The 14606-nt window shown below is 50.0% G+C and overlaps 1 protein-coding gene across 1 annotated transcript in view; it reads right to left on the bottom strand.

Moving 5' to 3' along the window:
* The window catches only part of CELF6 (CUGBP Elav-like family member 6), a 28532-nt gene extending 14625 nt beyond the window's left edge, over nucleotides 1–13907 (bottom strand). Inside the window, exons 1-3 of the mRNA XM_045795268.2 lie at nucleotides 13646–13907; nucleotides 9787–9869; nucleotides 1247–1295 (exon numbers count right to left, since the gene is read on the bottom strand). Coding sequence (XP_045651224.1) covers nucleotides 1247–1295; nucleotides 9787–9869; nucleotides 13646–13907 — 394 coding nt within the window. The remainder of the gene's footprint in view (nucleotides 1–1246; nucleotides 1296–9786; nucleotides 9870–13645) is intronic.
* Nucleotides 13908–14606: the final 699 nt, after the last annotated feature.

Raw genomic sequence — 14606 nt, 5'->3', positions numbered from 1 at the left:
GATGGCCAACAATGGCCAGTAACGGACCTGATGCCTAACAGAGCTTCCCAAAAAAGCAGATATTCTTGGGATGAGTGAACCAGAGGTTCTGTATGAAGGCTGGAACTTCTCAAAAACCTGTCTGGAAAGAATGAGGTGGAAAAGGAGGATACCTGTGTGAAGGGGAGGAGGAAACTTGGAAATACCTCTTCAAGGCAAAGTAGAAGTGATAACATCTTGACCTCAAATTGAGAATCAGAAACCAGAGGTCAGATAATCTAAAAAGATAAAGGAAGGATTTCATGGAGGAAAGAACTCCATGATGGACCCATGAAGCTACCAGAACCCCTTGAGGGTATAGACAGTGAGCATGAAGTCTGAGAGGATGTGCAGAATTAGTAGGAGTTAATAAAGGCCTGTCAATTGGGTTCCATTCTCTCCCTGATCGTGGGCAGCTTCTTCCACCTAACAACACCATGACTGATCCTGGGTAAGGCAGGGAGAGAGTCTTATCCAAGGGAGAGAGTCAGCAGACACCAGGGCTATAGGCAGATATCCTGGAATGATATAAGACCCAAGGGTGACAGAGACAGCAAAGAACTGACACCAGAAGCTAGCATCACTTTTCCAGTATGGAAGCTGGCTGGAATGTCGCTGGTTGTCAAAAAGCACAGGCTTTCTGCCCCTCCTGTTCTGAAGGAGCATTGGTCTTTCTGCACCAGGAAACAGCGCTGCTAAAAAAAAAACAAACCTTTGAAGACTTGCCATTGTCCTCAGTACGAAGTCAAATTCTTTCATATGGCCTGCAAAGTCTGTCTTACCAGACTCATCTTTAACCATAAGTAACCAGGCAATTTCAGTGAAGAAATGAGTGACCCCAACCCAGAGTGGACTGAGTCCTCTCTGATCAGAAGAATATGAAAAAAGAGAATAATTCCAGCCTGGTTTTTCAAACATCTAGAAGCTCCACCTGAAAAAATGGGAATGAACTCTCTCCAGGGCAAGGTGATGAGAGCCCCCTTCCTTTAACTCCAGCATCTTCTTAGGCTCTTCCTGCCTTTTTTGAGTCTAGGGACCCTGGGACCCTATCCCTCCTCAGTCTGGGCTGGGAAGACTGAGCTGTTTCTGGTGCTGAGCAACTCTGGGACCCCCTTTCCCCAACCCAAGGAAGCTCTAGTAATAAACCGTGGGTAGGACTGACTCGAGGAGTAGGCCCACCATGCCCTACATGGGTGATACCCTGAGGGTTATCACATAGGGAAGTTACCTCCTCGGCCCTCACTGGCAGCCGGCTTCACTTGGATCGGACGATTCATCTGAAAGACATTGGACCAACACACTCAGTCAGCATGACTGCCTGGTCCTGGCACCCAACTTCTCCTCTCCCCTGGATGCCTCAGGATCTAAGCCCTGGCCCCTTTGAACTTTGTACTCCACCACTCTCACGATGGGATATAGATTTTCTCCAAGATTTTTCCTTAAACTGGGGAATTCAGAAGGTGCTGAAACGTGAAGGGTGGGGTGATAGGAAGCTTGGTGGCAAGCCAGGATGGACCGTGGTGGCTAAAGAGATTCTGCTTTGGGCTCTGGGCTGGGACCACCTGAGGCCTGTCCATCTGGCTCCTGGACCTCCTTAAAGGCTTAGGGTGATGATTTGGGTAGGAAGGTTGAATTGATACTGAAGATCTGTGTTTTGTTCTAAAACTGAGAATTTAATTCTATATGATTTACAATCTGGGAATCAGATTTAGTGCTGTCTACCCCAACTCTGCCTTTTCACGGTTCTATGACGTCGGGTAAGCCACCCTCTCTGAGAGTCAGCTTGTTAAATGCGGGAAAACCTTCCCCAGCTTCTGTGTTGCCACAGTTTCTACACTCACCCCCTCAGTTCCCTCCCTGGGCCCCCCTTCCCTTGAGGATGCTGGCATTCTCCAGCGCACCGTCTTCGGCCCTCCTCATGCCGCTGTTCCCATTCTTCCTGGATAGTCTCGTCCACACCCACAGCCTCAGCTACCATCCCCACAGGGCTGATTCAGAGCTCTGCATCCCCAGCCCAGTCTCCCTCCTGGGCTTCAGACCCATGTACCCAGCTACTTGCTGGACATCGTGACTAGAAAGTCCCACTGGCATCTTCCACTCAACACACCCACACCAGAACTTATCTTTTTGCCCGGACCTGATCCTTCCAGTCATCCAAGCTAGAAACCTGGAAAGCAGCTTGACTCTTCCCCTCCCCCACCAACTGATTTCACCTTCTAATTCAGGGTTTCCCTGATCAGGGGTGGATAAGAATCACCTGGGAACCATACCAGACTCTCAAGCTGGGGATTGTATAATTTGCAAAAGCTCCTAGGTGACTTCAACATACACCCCCACACACTCCCATCCCCCAACCACCCTGAGAGAATTCATGATTGAATCCCCATCTCACCTTCCTCTCATGGGTGTTGTGGGGATCACATGAGATAATGGGGACGCAAAAGGTCTTTGTAAACTGCCAAGAGCTGGGTGCGTAGGATGTGAGGAATTATTGTTGGGGGCAGACAGCTGAGTGCCGGGAGGAAAGAACAGCGGCCTTCCCGTTCATGGAGGAAGGGGTACTGATGCCCATCTGGCCTGAGAAGGTGATGATCTGACCCCCTCCCTTCAGGAAATGCACTGTTTCTGCACCAATCAGGGCCACTCCATCCTCTACCAATGTGCTCGTTGCCGAGACAACAGGCAGCTTCCTGTTACCATAGCCACAAGTGCTACCCAGTAACCATGGTAACGCCCTGGCAGTCACAGTTGAGCAATTTCCTTTGGATCAAATTTGGGGGTGGGGGAGTGGGGAGGGCTTATTTAAAAAAAAAAAAAGGAAAGGAAAGGAAAGAAAAACAGGCCAAGCCTGAACCAGCACAATCCCCCTCCCACCCAGGACTCAGGTACTTTTACGCTCTGACACACCCACCCGCTGGTGGTGGAGCCCCTGCAGTGTACCAGGTTGTGGGTGGGGGCCGAGACACCGACAGGACTCAGGCTGCAGTCTAGAGGGGATGACAGATCAATCCAAGCAGATCAGGGCGAGCTGGACAGGTCTGGATTGGCCGGGACCAGGGACCAGGAGGAACGGGAACCGTCCCTGGGCATGGCCACCTGTGATTGTGGAGGAGAGACCAAGAGACAGAGCCATGGAGAGCAGAGAAACAAGGACAGATGAAGAGACACAAGAAGACAGAAATGATGAGAGAAAGAGACAGACCCAGAAAGGGGCAAGGAAAGAGAGAAATGCTGGTGGATATGGGAGGGAAATGAAGGGATAAGGGGTCAGGAAGGGAACACAGGAAAGGCAGGGAGGACTATGGCAGCGGAGAAGGAGAGAGGGGTAGAAGCCTGGGGTGGGGTGCAGTGAGGGTGAGCAAGACCATCATTATTTTATTAGTTCTTAAATAGATCCTGAGAATTTCTCTCTGGAACCTAGAGTGACAAGCACATGTGACAGCAGTGGTTTCCATGGCAGCTGCCTCCCCGTCTGGGTTTCTGGAGAGATGGAGCTCATCAGTGCTCTGGGGGACGCCCCTTGCCCCCTCCTCCACTCCCCCACTCTTGAATGGAGAGTGGGCATTAGGTGGTATATACCTGTTCCATAGACCTGGCAGAGTCCAAGCCTCAGAGTCTGGGCACTCAGGCTTTCCATCACTCGGGCATGCTGCCAGCATTTCCTGAACCCTATGAAAAGCCCCAGTCTGGGCCCTTCATGGGAGACAGCAATAACCCTTGGGACCCTGTCCTTGATGACTTATAGAGGGAAGATAATGCCACCATTTCCTAAGAGCCCACTATGCACCAGGCCCTTTCTGGGACACTACACATACATTGTCTCTAAATTCCTTCCAACTGCTATGCAAGGTAATACCATTGTCCCCATAGTATAGATGGGAAAGCTGAGGCTGAGGGAGGTTAAATCACTTGTCCAAGATCACAGAATGAGTAAGTGGCTGAGCTGAGATTTGTCCCCAGGTCTGTCTGACGCTGAAGTCCATGTTTTTGCATTGTGCTGCTCATGTCCATTCTTAAGACGTGAACACAAGTAATGAGGCACTGAGTGACCTGGGCCTTAGGAGCGGTGCAAGGTAGAGTGCTGTAGGAGAAGCTGACTCCAGCTGGATACAGGGAAAGCTTCACAGAGGAGGCAAAGTTTGACCTGGGCCTTCCAGGACTGGGGCCATTGGGCCATGTGGAGATAATGGGAGAGATAGAGCTGGAGGCTGAGCACTCCAGATGGCTGGGGGGATGGAAAGGGAGCTGCAAGTCTGAAGGAGCAAGGATTCTGGTAGGCACCTGGCACGGATGTAGTCAGGGTAGAGCAAATTGCTTCTGAGTCATATAGATGTGGATTTAAATTGTGGCTCCATCACTGGCAACTTCTCTAAGTTCTTTGAGCCTCAGGGTCCACATTAGTAGAAGGGGGAATCATGATCCTACCTTGCAGTGTTATGTTATGTTATGTTATGTTATGTTATGTTATGTTATGTTATGTTATGTTGTTATGTTATGTTATGTTTTATGTTATGTTTGTTTGTTTTTAATGGAAGGGTGTGAAACTAAAAGGTAGCCAATGACCAGATTGGGGCAGACTGTGAAAATCACAACAAGGAATTTTGGCTTTGTTGTATTTCAAAGACAATAGGGATCCAGGGAAGGATACTAAGTGGGGAAAGATCCCCTGAGCTGTCACTATGCAGAAAAAAAGATTGGAAAGGGAAAGATTAGAGGTGGGAAGATCAATGATACAGGTGAAGGGTGAGGGTGACCTGGACCAGGACAGAAGAAAATGGACAGAGTCAAGGGATGTTTAGGATGAATTAACTGGATTAAAGTTCTGTTGGGTGTGGGAACTGAGGGAGAGAAGGAAATATTGGCTGACTTTTAGGTTTATGGCTCAGGTGTTGAGGAAGTTGGCAGTTTGGGAGTTTGGAAATGCAGGGGAAGTCCCAGGGGAGGAGCCCAAGAGGATGAGGACACGGTTGGGGAGAGTGGTTCTTCTTCGGTCCCCACTGGGAAGTGGTTAGGGAGGACACCTGGGATTTAGGTACGCTCTGTGTGACTGGAGGAGAAAGAGCTGTCTGCATGAGCTGCCTAAGCAATCTTACCGTGCCTGGTTCTCGCCACAGCCAGGGGAGGGATGTGGAAGTAGGGTGAGGTAATCCCAGTTCCCCTTTGAGGAAAAGAGGGCATTGCATCCTTGGCCAAGAATTTGTCATGGGACCTCAGGTGAGCTCCTGCCCTTGGCTGAGTACCTATTCCCTTGAGAGTTTCCCAGGTAGAATCCAGGCCCACGTCTGCTTCAGGGCCCAGCCCTGGCGGGGAAATCAAGGGAGAGAACGTCAGAAAGAGGAGAGAAGAACCTATTCCAAGCAGTGGAGTGGAGAAATTTGGAGGCAGCACAGACATATATGAGGCCCTGGTACTTTGGCCCCAGTGAGCAGAAGGGAAGGCAAGGCCCTACCCCTTCTCCCTGCTTGACTTGCTTAAAATTTGTGCTTTGGGCTCAGCTTTCCCCCCTTCAGACACGTCTGTCTTGATGCCAACTATTCCTTACACTGAGCACTTGTGCCCTCAACCTCTTACCCCACCATGGGAAGAATATTTATCAGGATTACTGGTGGGTCTAAGAGGTGTCATGGATTCAGGGAAGAGAGAGGCAGAGAAAAAGCAAACTTCACCATTTTCAGCTCTTTGTTCTACCTCACCCCCTCTTCTAATCCAATCCACTGTCAAGTCCCACTAGTTCTAGAATCTATATGGTTATCCTAAATAGCTCTCATGTCTATCCTCTCCTCCCCATTCCTGCCCTATCCCCAGCGCTAGGCCAGCATCATCATTCAGTTGCACCCAAGCAGCGGTGTCCTAAAAGATCATCTGCCTCCAGTCTTCCTTCCTCTCTACCCCAACCATCATACTATAGCTGGAGTAAGCTTTTAAAACCAGTCCCTCACTTTTCCCTGATTAAAATCCACCCGTGGTTCCCCATTGCAAGCCTCCCAATAAAGCCCAAGATCCTAAGACTGGTAGTCCAAACTTGTGAGTCCTGCCTCCCTTGCTGCCCCAAATACACAATATTCTCCATTCACATAGAGCCTTGGCTGTCTTCATTGGACACCTTTCCTGCCAGTTCTCACACTGTACCCAGAATTCCAGAAGTTGCCTTGTCTTTTAGCTTCCTAGACCTTCAAATGTGATAAAATATGGTCATAATTGGGCTCAGGTAGATTTTCCTCTGTGAAGAATCTCCTCCCTCTCCACTCCTGATGCTTCTTTTATGTGCCCAGGTGTAAACTGCGCTGAGATGCGGTGAGTTATTTCTGGGCTGGAAAAAGCTCCTTGAGGGCAAAGGTGCTGATTTACTCACTAGGCAGCTGCTAGCACATACAGTGCCTTTGTGTGAGTTACAAAGAGGCACTCCCCCAACTCTGTGGATGAATTAGAAAAAAATGTGCCTCTTCCTTTGGGCTGACACAGCCCTGTGATAATGTGCATGGCTTGGTCAATAGAGCATGGCTGAATTTTAGCCCCCACTTGCCTTTTCCACACAAGCTGTTTTGTGCAGGGCACAACCTGCAAAAGCAAATGCACTCAGTTGTCTGTCTCGTTCACAGTGTTTGGAGGGATGAATGCCCAAGGGAAAGGAGGTCATGAGCAGGGAGAGAGACAAATAGGGGGGCACCTTCTGGGCTAAGATTGGGCCCACCTTCTTTAGGTAGATTCTGGAGCCTAAAATGAGGCTGCAAGAAGTAGCTTCAGCTTTATGGAGAAGAAGCTACAGAAGATGGAACAGACCATTGAGGTTTAAAGGAAGTCCTGAGTAGGGAGCCAAGTTTTGATAGGTAACAGAAATTAGCAGGGGCATGTGGAGGGAAGCCAAAGGGAGGTCACAGTCCAGTAGATACTGTGCAATTTTCACTAGGGGTTCAGGTTTTCTCTTTGGGGAGACCCAACCTTTCCTGCTCCCAGAGTGACAGTCCTGCCTGTCTCTAGCAGGAGCCCAGATTAAAGTCTTTCCCTGCTTCTCCAGCAGATGGCAGCTGTGCCCAGGACCCAGTGCCTACAGAGAGCTGGCCACCCTCCTCCCTTCATGCTGGTGGGCCTGAGGCCAGGTGACTAAAGCTGCTGCTGCCCCTGGCAGGCCCAGAGGAAAGATTGATGGCACGGACATTGCTTGGGCTGGCCAACAGAGCCATCGATTTTCATTTAGGAGAATAATTAAATATTAATTTTCACTTTGTTAAGCTGGAGAGGGTGAATAAAGCCAATCCTGGCAGTACGGAGCCAGACCGTGTTGGAAGCCCACGGATGAAAGGGTGGGAGAGGGAAGATGTACCCAGCCATCATCCCTTCCAGAACCTTAGACCCCTGTGTGCCACCAGCTTGGCACAGGTAATAATGTAGTGGTTAAGTGAATGAGTTCTGGAGCCAGAGTACCTGGATCTTCCCAGATCTTCCTACTAGTAGCCCCATAACCTTGGGCAAGTCATTTGTTTCCATTTACTGAGTCTCCTCATCTGTAAAATGGGAAGGCCAATAATACCTTCTTCATAGAGAATTCAATGACTTTGAACATGCAACATGCTAGGAACGCTGTCTGGAATCAACAAATGCTATTGTTCCTCTTTTCTCCTTCAGAAATTATTCCACTAGTCTAGAGCTTCACAGCTCTTATCTCAGGTGCCCTCAGCCTCATACTCCCTTTGTGGAGCCCTGTGGCTGGTTGAAGAGGATTTGCTGTTGTTGTTGTTTTTTAATTCCAAAGTTCATCTTAATTTTTTCAGAGCTCCCATTTGTTTTCAGGATAAAGTCCAAATCCCTCATCCTGACATCCAAAGCTTCCTCTTCCACCACTGCCCTCTGGTGGATCTTCTCCCTGGCCTGGCCCATGCTCACACAGGCCCTCCTCCACACTCCCAATCCCATTTCACACCCATCTTGTTCCTTCTGTCTCTGCACCTTTACCATACTGTTTCCCACATGGAATGTTACAGTTTGTCTCAGTGACTTTCAATTTTAGCAGCAGAAGTCATTTACTCCCATGGTTGGATGAGTAATAACTTCTACTACTACCCCTACGAACGCTGCTGTTACTATTACTACTACTACCACCACCAACTAACCTATACTGAGTGCTTATTGACTACCAAGAACTGTGCTAAGTACTTTACATGAGTTAGTTCACTTAATTATTATAACAGTTCTATGAATTCGGTTTTACATATAAGGATGCTTAGGCTTAGAAGTAAAGACTTGCCCAAGGTCACACACAGAGTTAGTGAGTGGTAGGGCCTGGATCCACACCCAGGTCTGTCTGACTCCAGAGCGTACACACAGAGACATGGTGAGGGTAATACGTTGTGTTACTTGACACTGAGTCTTCAAGAGTGAGGGTCAAGTTGCTTCAATTACTGGGATTGGTCCTGTGAGCTGATGGTCCACTAACAGCTTGATCAGCTATAAGCAAAGCTTATCCCATTGCTGGACAGCTCCAATTCAGAGAAGTGATTTCTTTATATTGAGCTGAAATTAGAGTGTCTGTTCTTTATACCCACTGATCCTGATCCTGCCCTCTAAAGCCACCAGTAGAAAACCAAATCCCTCTTCAGAATCTGAAGGTGGTTGCCACCAACCAAACAGTGGTATTTATTGAGATCTTACTCTGTGCCAGGTACAAGGCTCAGTTAATCCTCATGATAACCCAGTGAGCTAAGTGTTAGTATAACCCACTTCTTATAGATGAGGAAATTGAAGCTCGGGAGTCTAAATAATGTATCTGGAGACATAGAATTTAAATGACAAAGCTGGGATTCAAATCTAGGATATGAGGCTCAAAAAGTAGTATTTTTAATCATTATGTTGTGATGCCTCCCTATTAAAGCCCCCATTAAACCCTATCTTCTCCAGCCAAATATCTCCAATTTCTTCAAACTATCATCCCTGACATATTTTATGTCCCCATCCCATCCCAGTCTCTTTCTGATAGGCTAACGATCCTCTACAGTCTGAAGCTTAAAAATGGATATAGTCCCAGGCTTGGCCTGCCCAGGGCATTTGAATAGTGCTTTTGTTGTAGACACATCACTCCTTTGACAAGAGAAAATGAGGCTCTGTTGTACGATTGCTCTTGGTGAACCCACATTAGTTCCTAACAATCACCATTCTCTTCCTGCCACATGGTCTGTAGGTCCCACTTTGCTTTTTGTCCAGTGATTGGCCATTGGCTAAGGCCATACCAGATGCCATTGATATATAATGGCCTAACTGCACACATATAATCAGGTCCTCTTAGCTTTAACCAACTGTTTGGGGGAAAGGAGGGAAAGCAATCTTGGTGAGTCAAGGCACCCAAAAAAGCATTGCAGGAAGAGGACAGAGGGAAGTGCTATAAAGGACCCTAGAACTGGAAAAAACAGAATACCAGCCCAGCAGAGTCTTTACCCCATGTATCTGCATTTATTCTCACACCAGGGACAAATGACACATTAAGCCATGATTTTAGCCAAGGCTGACAAATTCTAGCATAGCCCACAACACTGACGCCTCTCTGAGAAGATAGGGTGGAATACTTGGCCCAAGTATTAAGCCCATTTCCTTGAGCCAGAAGACTAAATATAACAAAGAACCTATACCTGTTCAGGGCACAGGTAAGCCAACTCCTAGGAAGGTGACTCTGCTTCTAGTTCCTGGTCCCAACCCAGCCCCTACATGCTACTTTGGCATGCACATAGGGCATGTCCCCAGCCTGAGGTGATCCCCACCCCCCAGCCCTGGTGGACTTACCCCTGGCAGGGTCTTCTGCTCGTGCAGTGCACTCTGGGCCTTGAGAGCAGAGTCCCGGGCGCAGTAGGTGAGGAAGGCACAGCCTGGGGAGGAAGAGGCTGGCTCAGGGGATTTCCTGAAACCCCCAAATACTCTTCCTGGAAAGACCCCATTAAGTGACAAACTCAAGGCCACTCTCCTTTAACAAGGGCACTGCTCTGAGAAGCCTTCTCTGCCTCCCACCTTCTCTGAAGGGAGGGGCTTCATGTGTCTGAGTCCCAGACTCTGGCTCCCTCTCATTTGCTCCTGGCTTCTTGCCTAGGGAACATGTGTACCCACATCCAGCCACATGGTCATACAATCCCACATCTCCCCTCCCCACTCCAGCCATAAGTCTGGTTGGGGTTAAACCTCCCTAAGCGGCTTTGCCTTCAGCTTTAACCCCAGCCTCTCCCTTCCTTTTTGGATTCGTACTCATGAGTCTCCCAGAATCAGCCTCAATTCCTTTCCAACTCAGTTTCAGATGGGAGGAGGCAAAAAGGAGGAGGAAGGTTGGGAGCCAAACCCAGGACTCCACAACTTCTTCTTAATGCCTCCCTCCTCCAAATTTGAAGCTGAGGAATGGGTTAATTCGAGGCTTGCAAGATGGGGCTAATTTAAGGACTTTCTGTAGAGAGGAGCTTTCAGGGACCTCCAAGCTTATCCAAGAAGCTTGATCTGTCAGCTCTCCCAGTACTTCAAGATAGGGCCTGTTAAATGGTTAGTGTGCCCCAAATCTTACTTTTCTAAAATAGCCAGTAGTTATGGGACAGAGAAGGAGACTGGGTTGAGCCAAAGGATCAATCCTATTCCTCTTTAGGTTCAGCCTCAGAAACTGTAGTCTGCTAGGAAGCACTGAGGCAGGGATCTCCTCCTTTCCAACAGTCATTGAGCACTCACTCATTCAGAAAATATTTGTTGAATACTTACTTATTACGGTAGGGCATTATAACGGGCTTGGGGATGAAGTGGTAACAAGACAGACACATTCCCTACTCTCATGGGGATTATGTAAAGAATCATGAGGGGAATGTAATCTGAGTCTAAAGGGTTGAGGAATGCTTCAAAGAACACATTGAATCCTCAATAACAAATAGAGCTTAACCAGGTGACAAGAAGGGTGTTGATTATTTCAGGCTGAGGAAATAGCGTGTCTGAAGACTGAGGCAAGAATTTGGTGTCTTGGGGAAATGGATGGAAGACTAGTATGGTTGGAGATTGGTGAAAGGAGGCAGAGTGGACAGTGAGGTGGCAGGGATCAGGTCATCTATAACCTCGTATGCCTCAGTCTGGATTTTGAACTTTTCCCTAAGAGCAACGAAGAGCCACTAAAGGATTTTAAAAGGGGATCTGACATGATAAGATCTATGATTTCAAAAAGAGCCTTCTGAGTATAGGAAGGAGAAAGACTGAATGAAGAGAAAGTGGATGTAAGAAGCCATTAAGAGCTTCGTGAAGTTTTCCACTTACACCTCAGCAGACCAGGAAGGCAAATGGGAACATTTTCTCTGATGCCTTCTATGTGGCTGCCCCCTTAAGTTGGTGGCTATCTACTGTTCATTAAATTAAAGGGACCTTAGATCTAAGAACACCTGAGACAAACTGTTATTGTATCAATAGGGAAACTGAACCCAGAGAGTGTGTCAGTGGCAGAATAGGGTTTGGAATCTCCTAACTCCTACGCTGACGTTGTTTTCAAAGCACTGTGGCTGCCTCCCTCAGTACCCAGTCATCAAAAGGAAAATGAGTCACTCTGGCTTTTGGATATCGCTGTTGCTGGGGAGAAAGTGGGGAAGATGTTGACTTGGAGACCCTCCCCAATCATCTTGCAAGGCAACCCTGCCTTGGAGAACTTCGGGTTGGTTTGGCGATAAATCACCAAACACCTTATTTTGCTTACATCTCTGCTCCATCTTCAGCCACTCAGCCATATCAGCTGACGTCAGAACTGGGCAGGGCCGGGGCCCTGTCTGAAAGGCTCAGGGGGCCAACTGCTGCCCAAAGGAGCCCCATGTGGACTACCTGGGATAGGAGGTAGAAGAAGGAGGGATGGATAAACAAAGAAGCATGGCTTGAGGGAGAGACACATGAAAATAAAAAGCAGGAAGAATTAGAACTAAATGGAGAGGAAGAAAAAGGATGAGGGAATAATTCAGAGACTCTGATGGTATTTGAATGAGAAGAGTGAGAATTAAAGGTATCTTATGCACTTCCCTTATTGTACAGATGACCCAGAAAGATTAGCTTGTGCTTACATACTGAAATAAATGTTTAGAAAATAAGAAAGCGAGTTGCTATGGATGGATGGACAGCCAGGCAGTTGGACTGCATTAGAAGGAATCTGGATGGTATAGTCTTATTCTTTCATGCCCCTTTTTAAGTAGCCCCACCCCAAAGTGTCAAAGACACATTGCTACCTTGCTGGTCCCAGATCGTCTCTGGGCATTTTTGTGAAGCCCATGTGTAAGTGTGCCTAGGAACTTTCCAAGGCCTCCCAGTTGAAAAGAGGTGGCAGCCTGATTCCAGCTCTCAGCCCTTAGGAAAGTATCGTTAGCTGTTACCCAGGGCCCACCACTTTTCTCCCAGGAAAATCTTGGAGGATAGCTGGTGACCCTTCCCCCTCAAATCCTGAAACTGAAGCATCATGAAGGTGGGGAGAGGTAGAGGTATTTCTCCTCAAATAATTTCCTTCCCCTGCCCATGTATGACATGTGACTCTGGCTCTCTTACTCCAGCCCAGCCTGGACAGACTTTTCTGCATGTAAACAAGCCTCCTCCCTCTCTCTACAGGAAGAAAGGGGTGTGGCTGGACAGGACTGTGGTGCCTGTCTCTCTAGCAAGGGCAGGGAGAAAATCCCTTCTGCCTCTTCAACCTGACCCACCCTGAGGCTCTGGTCCACAGGTTCTGCTCTAGGACCAGCCTGTGAAGGAGGGAAAGCGGGAGGCCATAAAGAGGACTGGGGAGGGGTAAAGATGCACCAGAGTGGGGGAGATTAGAGGATAAAAGAAGTGTGGGTTCAGCTGACAGGAAACCTGAAATGAGGGGGCACTAGGTGGCAGATTTTCCCAGCTGAGGTCAGGGTTCTGGACTCAACTCAGAAGAGGCAGAGTGTTGGCATTCTGGCAGGGGGTTGGAGAGATTGGGTTATTGTCAAACATAAGGGTAGAATTTGGAGCCGAGAGCCTCCTTGAGGGGAATTGGATTTTGTGAGTTAGCCAGGCCTGGATTCTGAAGAAGGGAGGACTTTGGGGTGGTTGTTTTTTGGGGGGTGGGGGGTGGCAGGTTAACAGTTAGCATCAAAGGAAGGCTCTGTGGGGGTTGGCTGAGCTTGGAGGCCAGAATGAGGGGTACAAGTCCAAGACGTGTGTACGGGTGGTTAGGCCTGAGTGGGGTGGCACTGGATTGGGGGAGGAGGTCAGAAATGATTGGGTCCAGGGTTTGGGAGATTGAGGGTATTAGAGACCCCAAAGGTCAAATAAGTTTCCGAATTCCAGGATTTGGGATGTCTGATGAGACGGATGGAGGGAGGTCCAACTGAAATGTCGGGACTGTTGGGATGTGAGAGGTGAAGGGTAGGGAGTTAGAGGTTAGAGTGGAGAACACGTCAGGGGATCAGAGTGATGATCAGTGGGAGGATGTCAGAAAGAAAATTCTGGGTTGGGGGTTCTGTGATCTGGGGAGGAGACCGGACTGAAGTGGGACTGGTATTGGACTGGTGTTGGACTGACTCTAGGTAGAGCTAAGGTTGGGACTGCGGTTGAGGCTGGGGTTTGGGCCGGGCCCGCTCTAATCGGATTGGGGCAGGGCTGGGCTGGGCTGGGCTGGGCTGACCCCGCGCACCTTTGTGGAGGCCGGTGAGCCGGTCCTTCAGCACCGTCAGCTCGTAGATGCGGCCGAATTCCTCGAACAGCGGCTTGAGGTCCTGCTCGTCCAAGCCCCGCGGGATCTGCCCCACGAAGAGCTTGATGGCGTCGTGGTCCTTCATGGGCACGGCAGGACCGGGGTTTAGCCCGCTCATGCCGACGCCGCTGTCCGCGGTGCTGAAACCCAGGCGCGGGCCGGGGCCGGCGGGCGGCGCAGACCCTCCGGGCGCCGCGGCCATATCCCCGCCCGGTCCGCCCTCCCGCCGGTCCCACCAGTCCCGCCTGTCCCGCCGTCCCCTCCCTGGACCGGTGGCTAGGGCCAGGGGGGAGGGGGCGGGGTCCGGGCGGCGGGGGCGGGGGGCTGCACAGGGGGCGGGGTCCGGGTAGAGGGGCGTAGAGGGGGTGGGGCGGGCTGGAAAGGGGCGGGGCCGGGGGCGGGGCAGGACCGGGCCGAGGCGGCGGGACGCTGGGGTCTGGGTTGAGGTCCCCGCGCGGCGCTATCCGGGCTCCCGCCCGAGCTCTCCCGGAGCCGAGCCCCGAGCCCCAGCCCCCGTGCTTGGTGACGTCAGGCAGCCGGCCGCCGAGTCTACGCAAATGATTTGCATAATGAGGAAGCAGCGACCAATCAGAGCTGGAGTTGACCGGGCTCGGCTGGGGGCGGGAGGGGCGGCTGGGCTCACGCGCTCCTGTTCGCCATGGCAACTGGACCCTCGGACGCCCTGTGTGTGTCGAGTGTGTGCGGGCGTGGCTGTGGATCGCGCGTGTGCGCTTTGGACCGCGTGAGGGGAAGTAGCTTCGTCATGCGTGGTGATGTCTGCTGGAGTTGGAGCTAGCCCCCTCCTCACACACAGGCACACACGCAGCCACACACACCTCCAATCACTGGAGCGTTTCCTGCGGGGGTGGATGGGGATTCCTTTTCTTCATTCCCACTACCA

This window comes from Ursus americanus, chromosome 28 (genome assembly GCF_024610735.1).
Source record: "Ursus americanus isolate L20-20 chromosome 28, mUrsAme1.1.p, whole genome shotgun sequence".
NCBI classification, from domain to species: Eukaryota; Metazoa; Chordata; class Mammalia; order Carnivora; family Ursidae; genus Ursus; species Ursus americanus.
The sequence above is the reverse complement of the archived record's forward strand: the minus strand, read 5'-3'. Positions and strand labels throughout refer to the sequence as shown.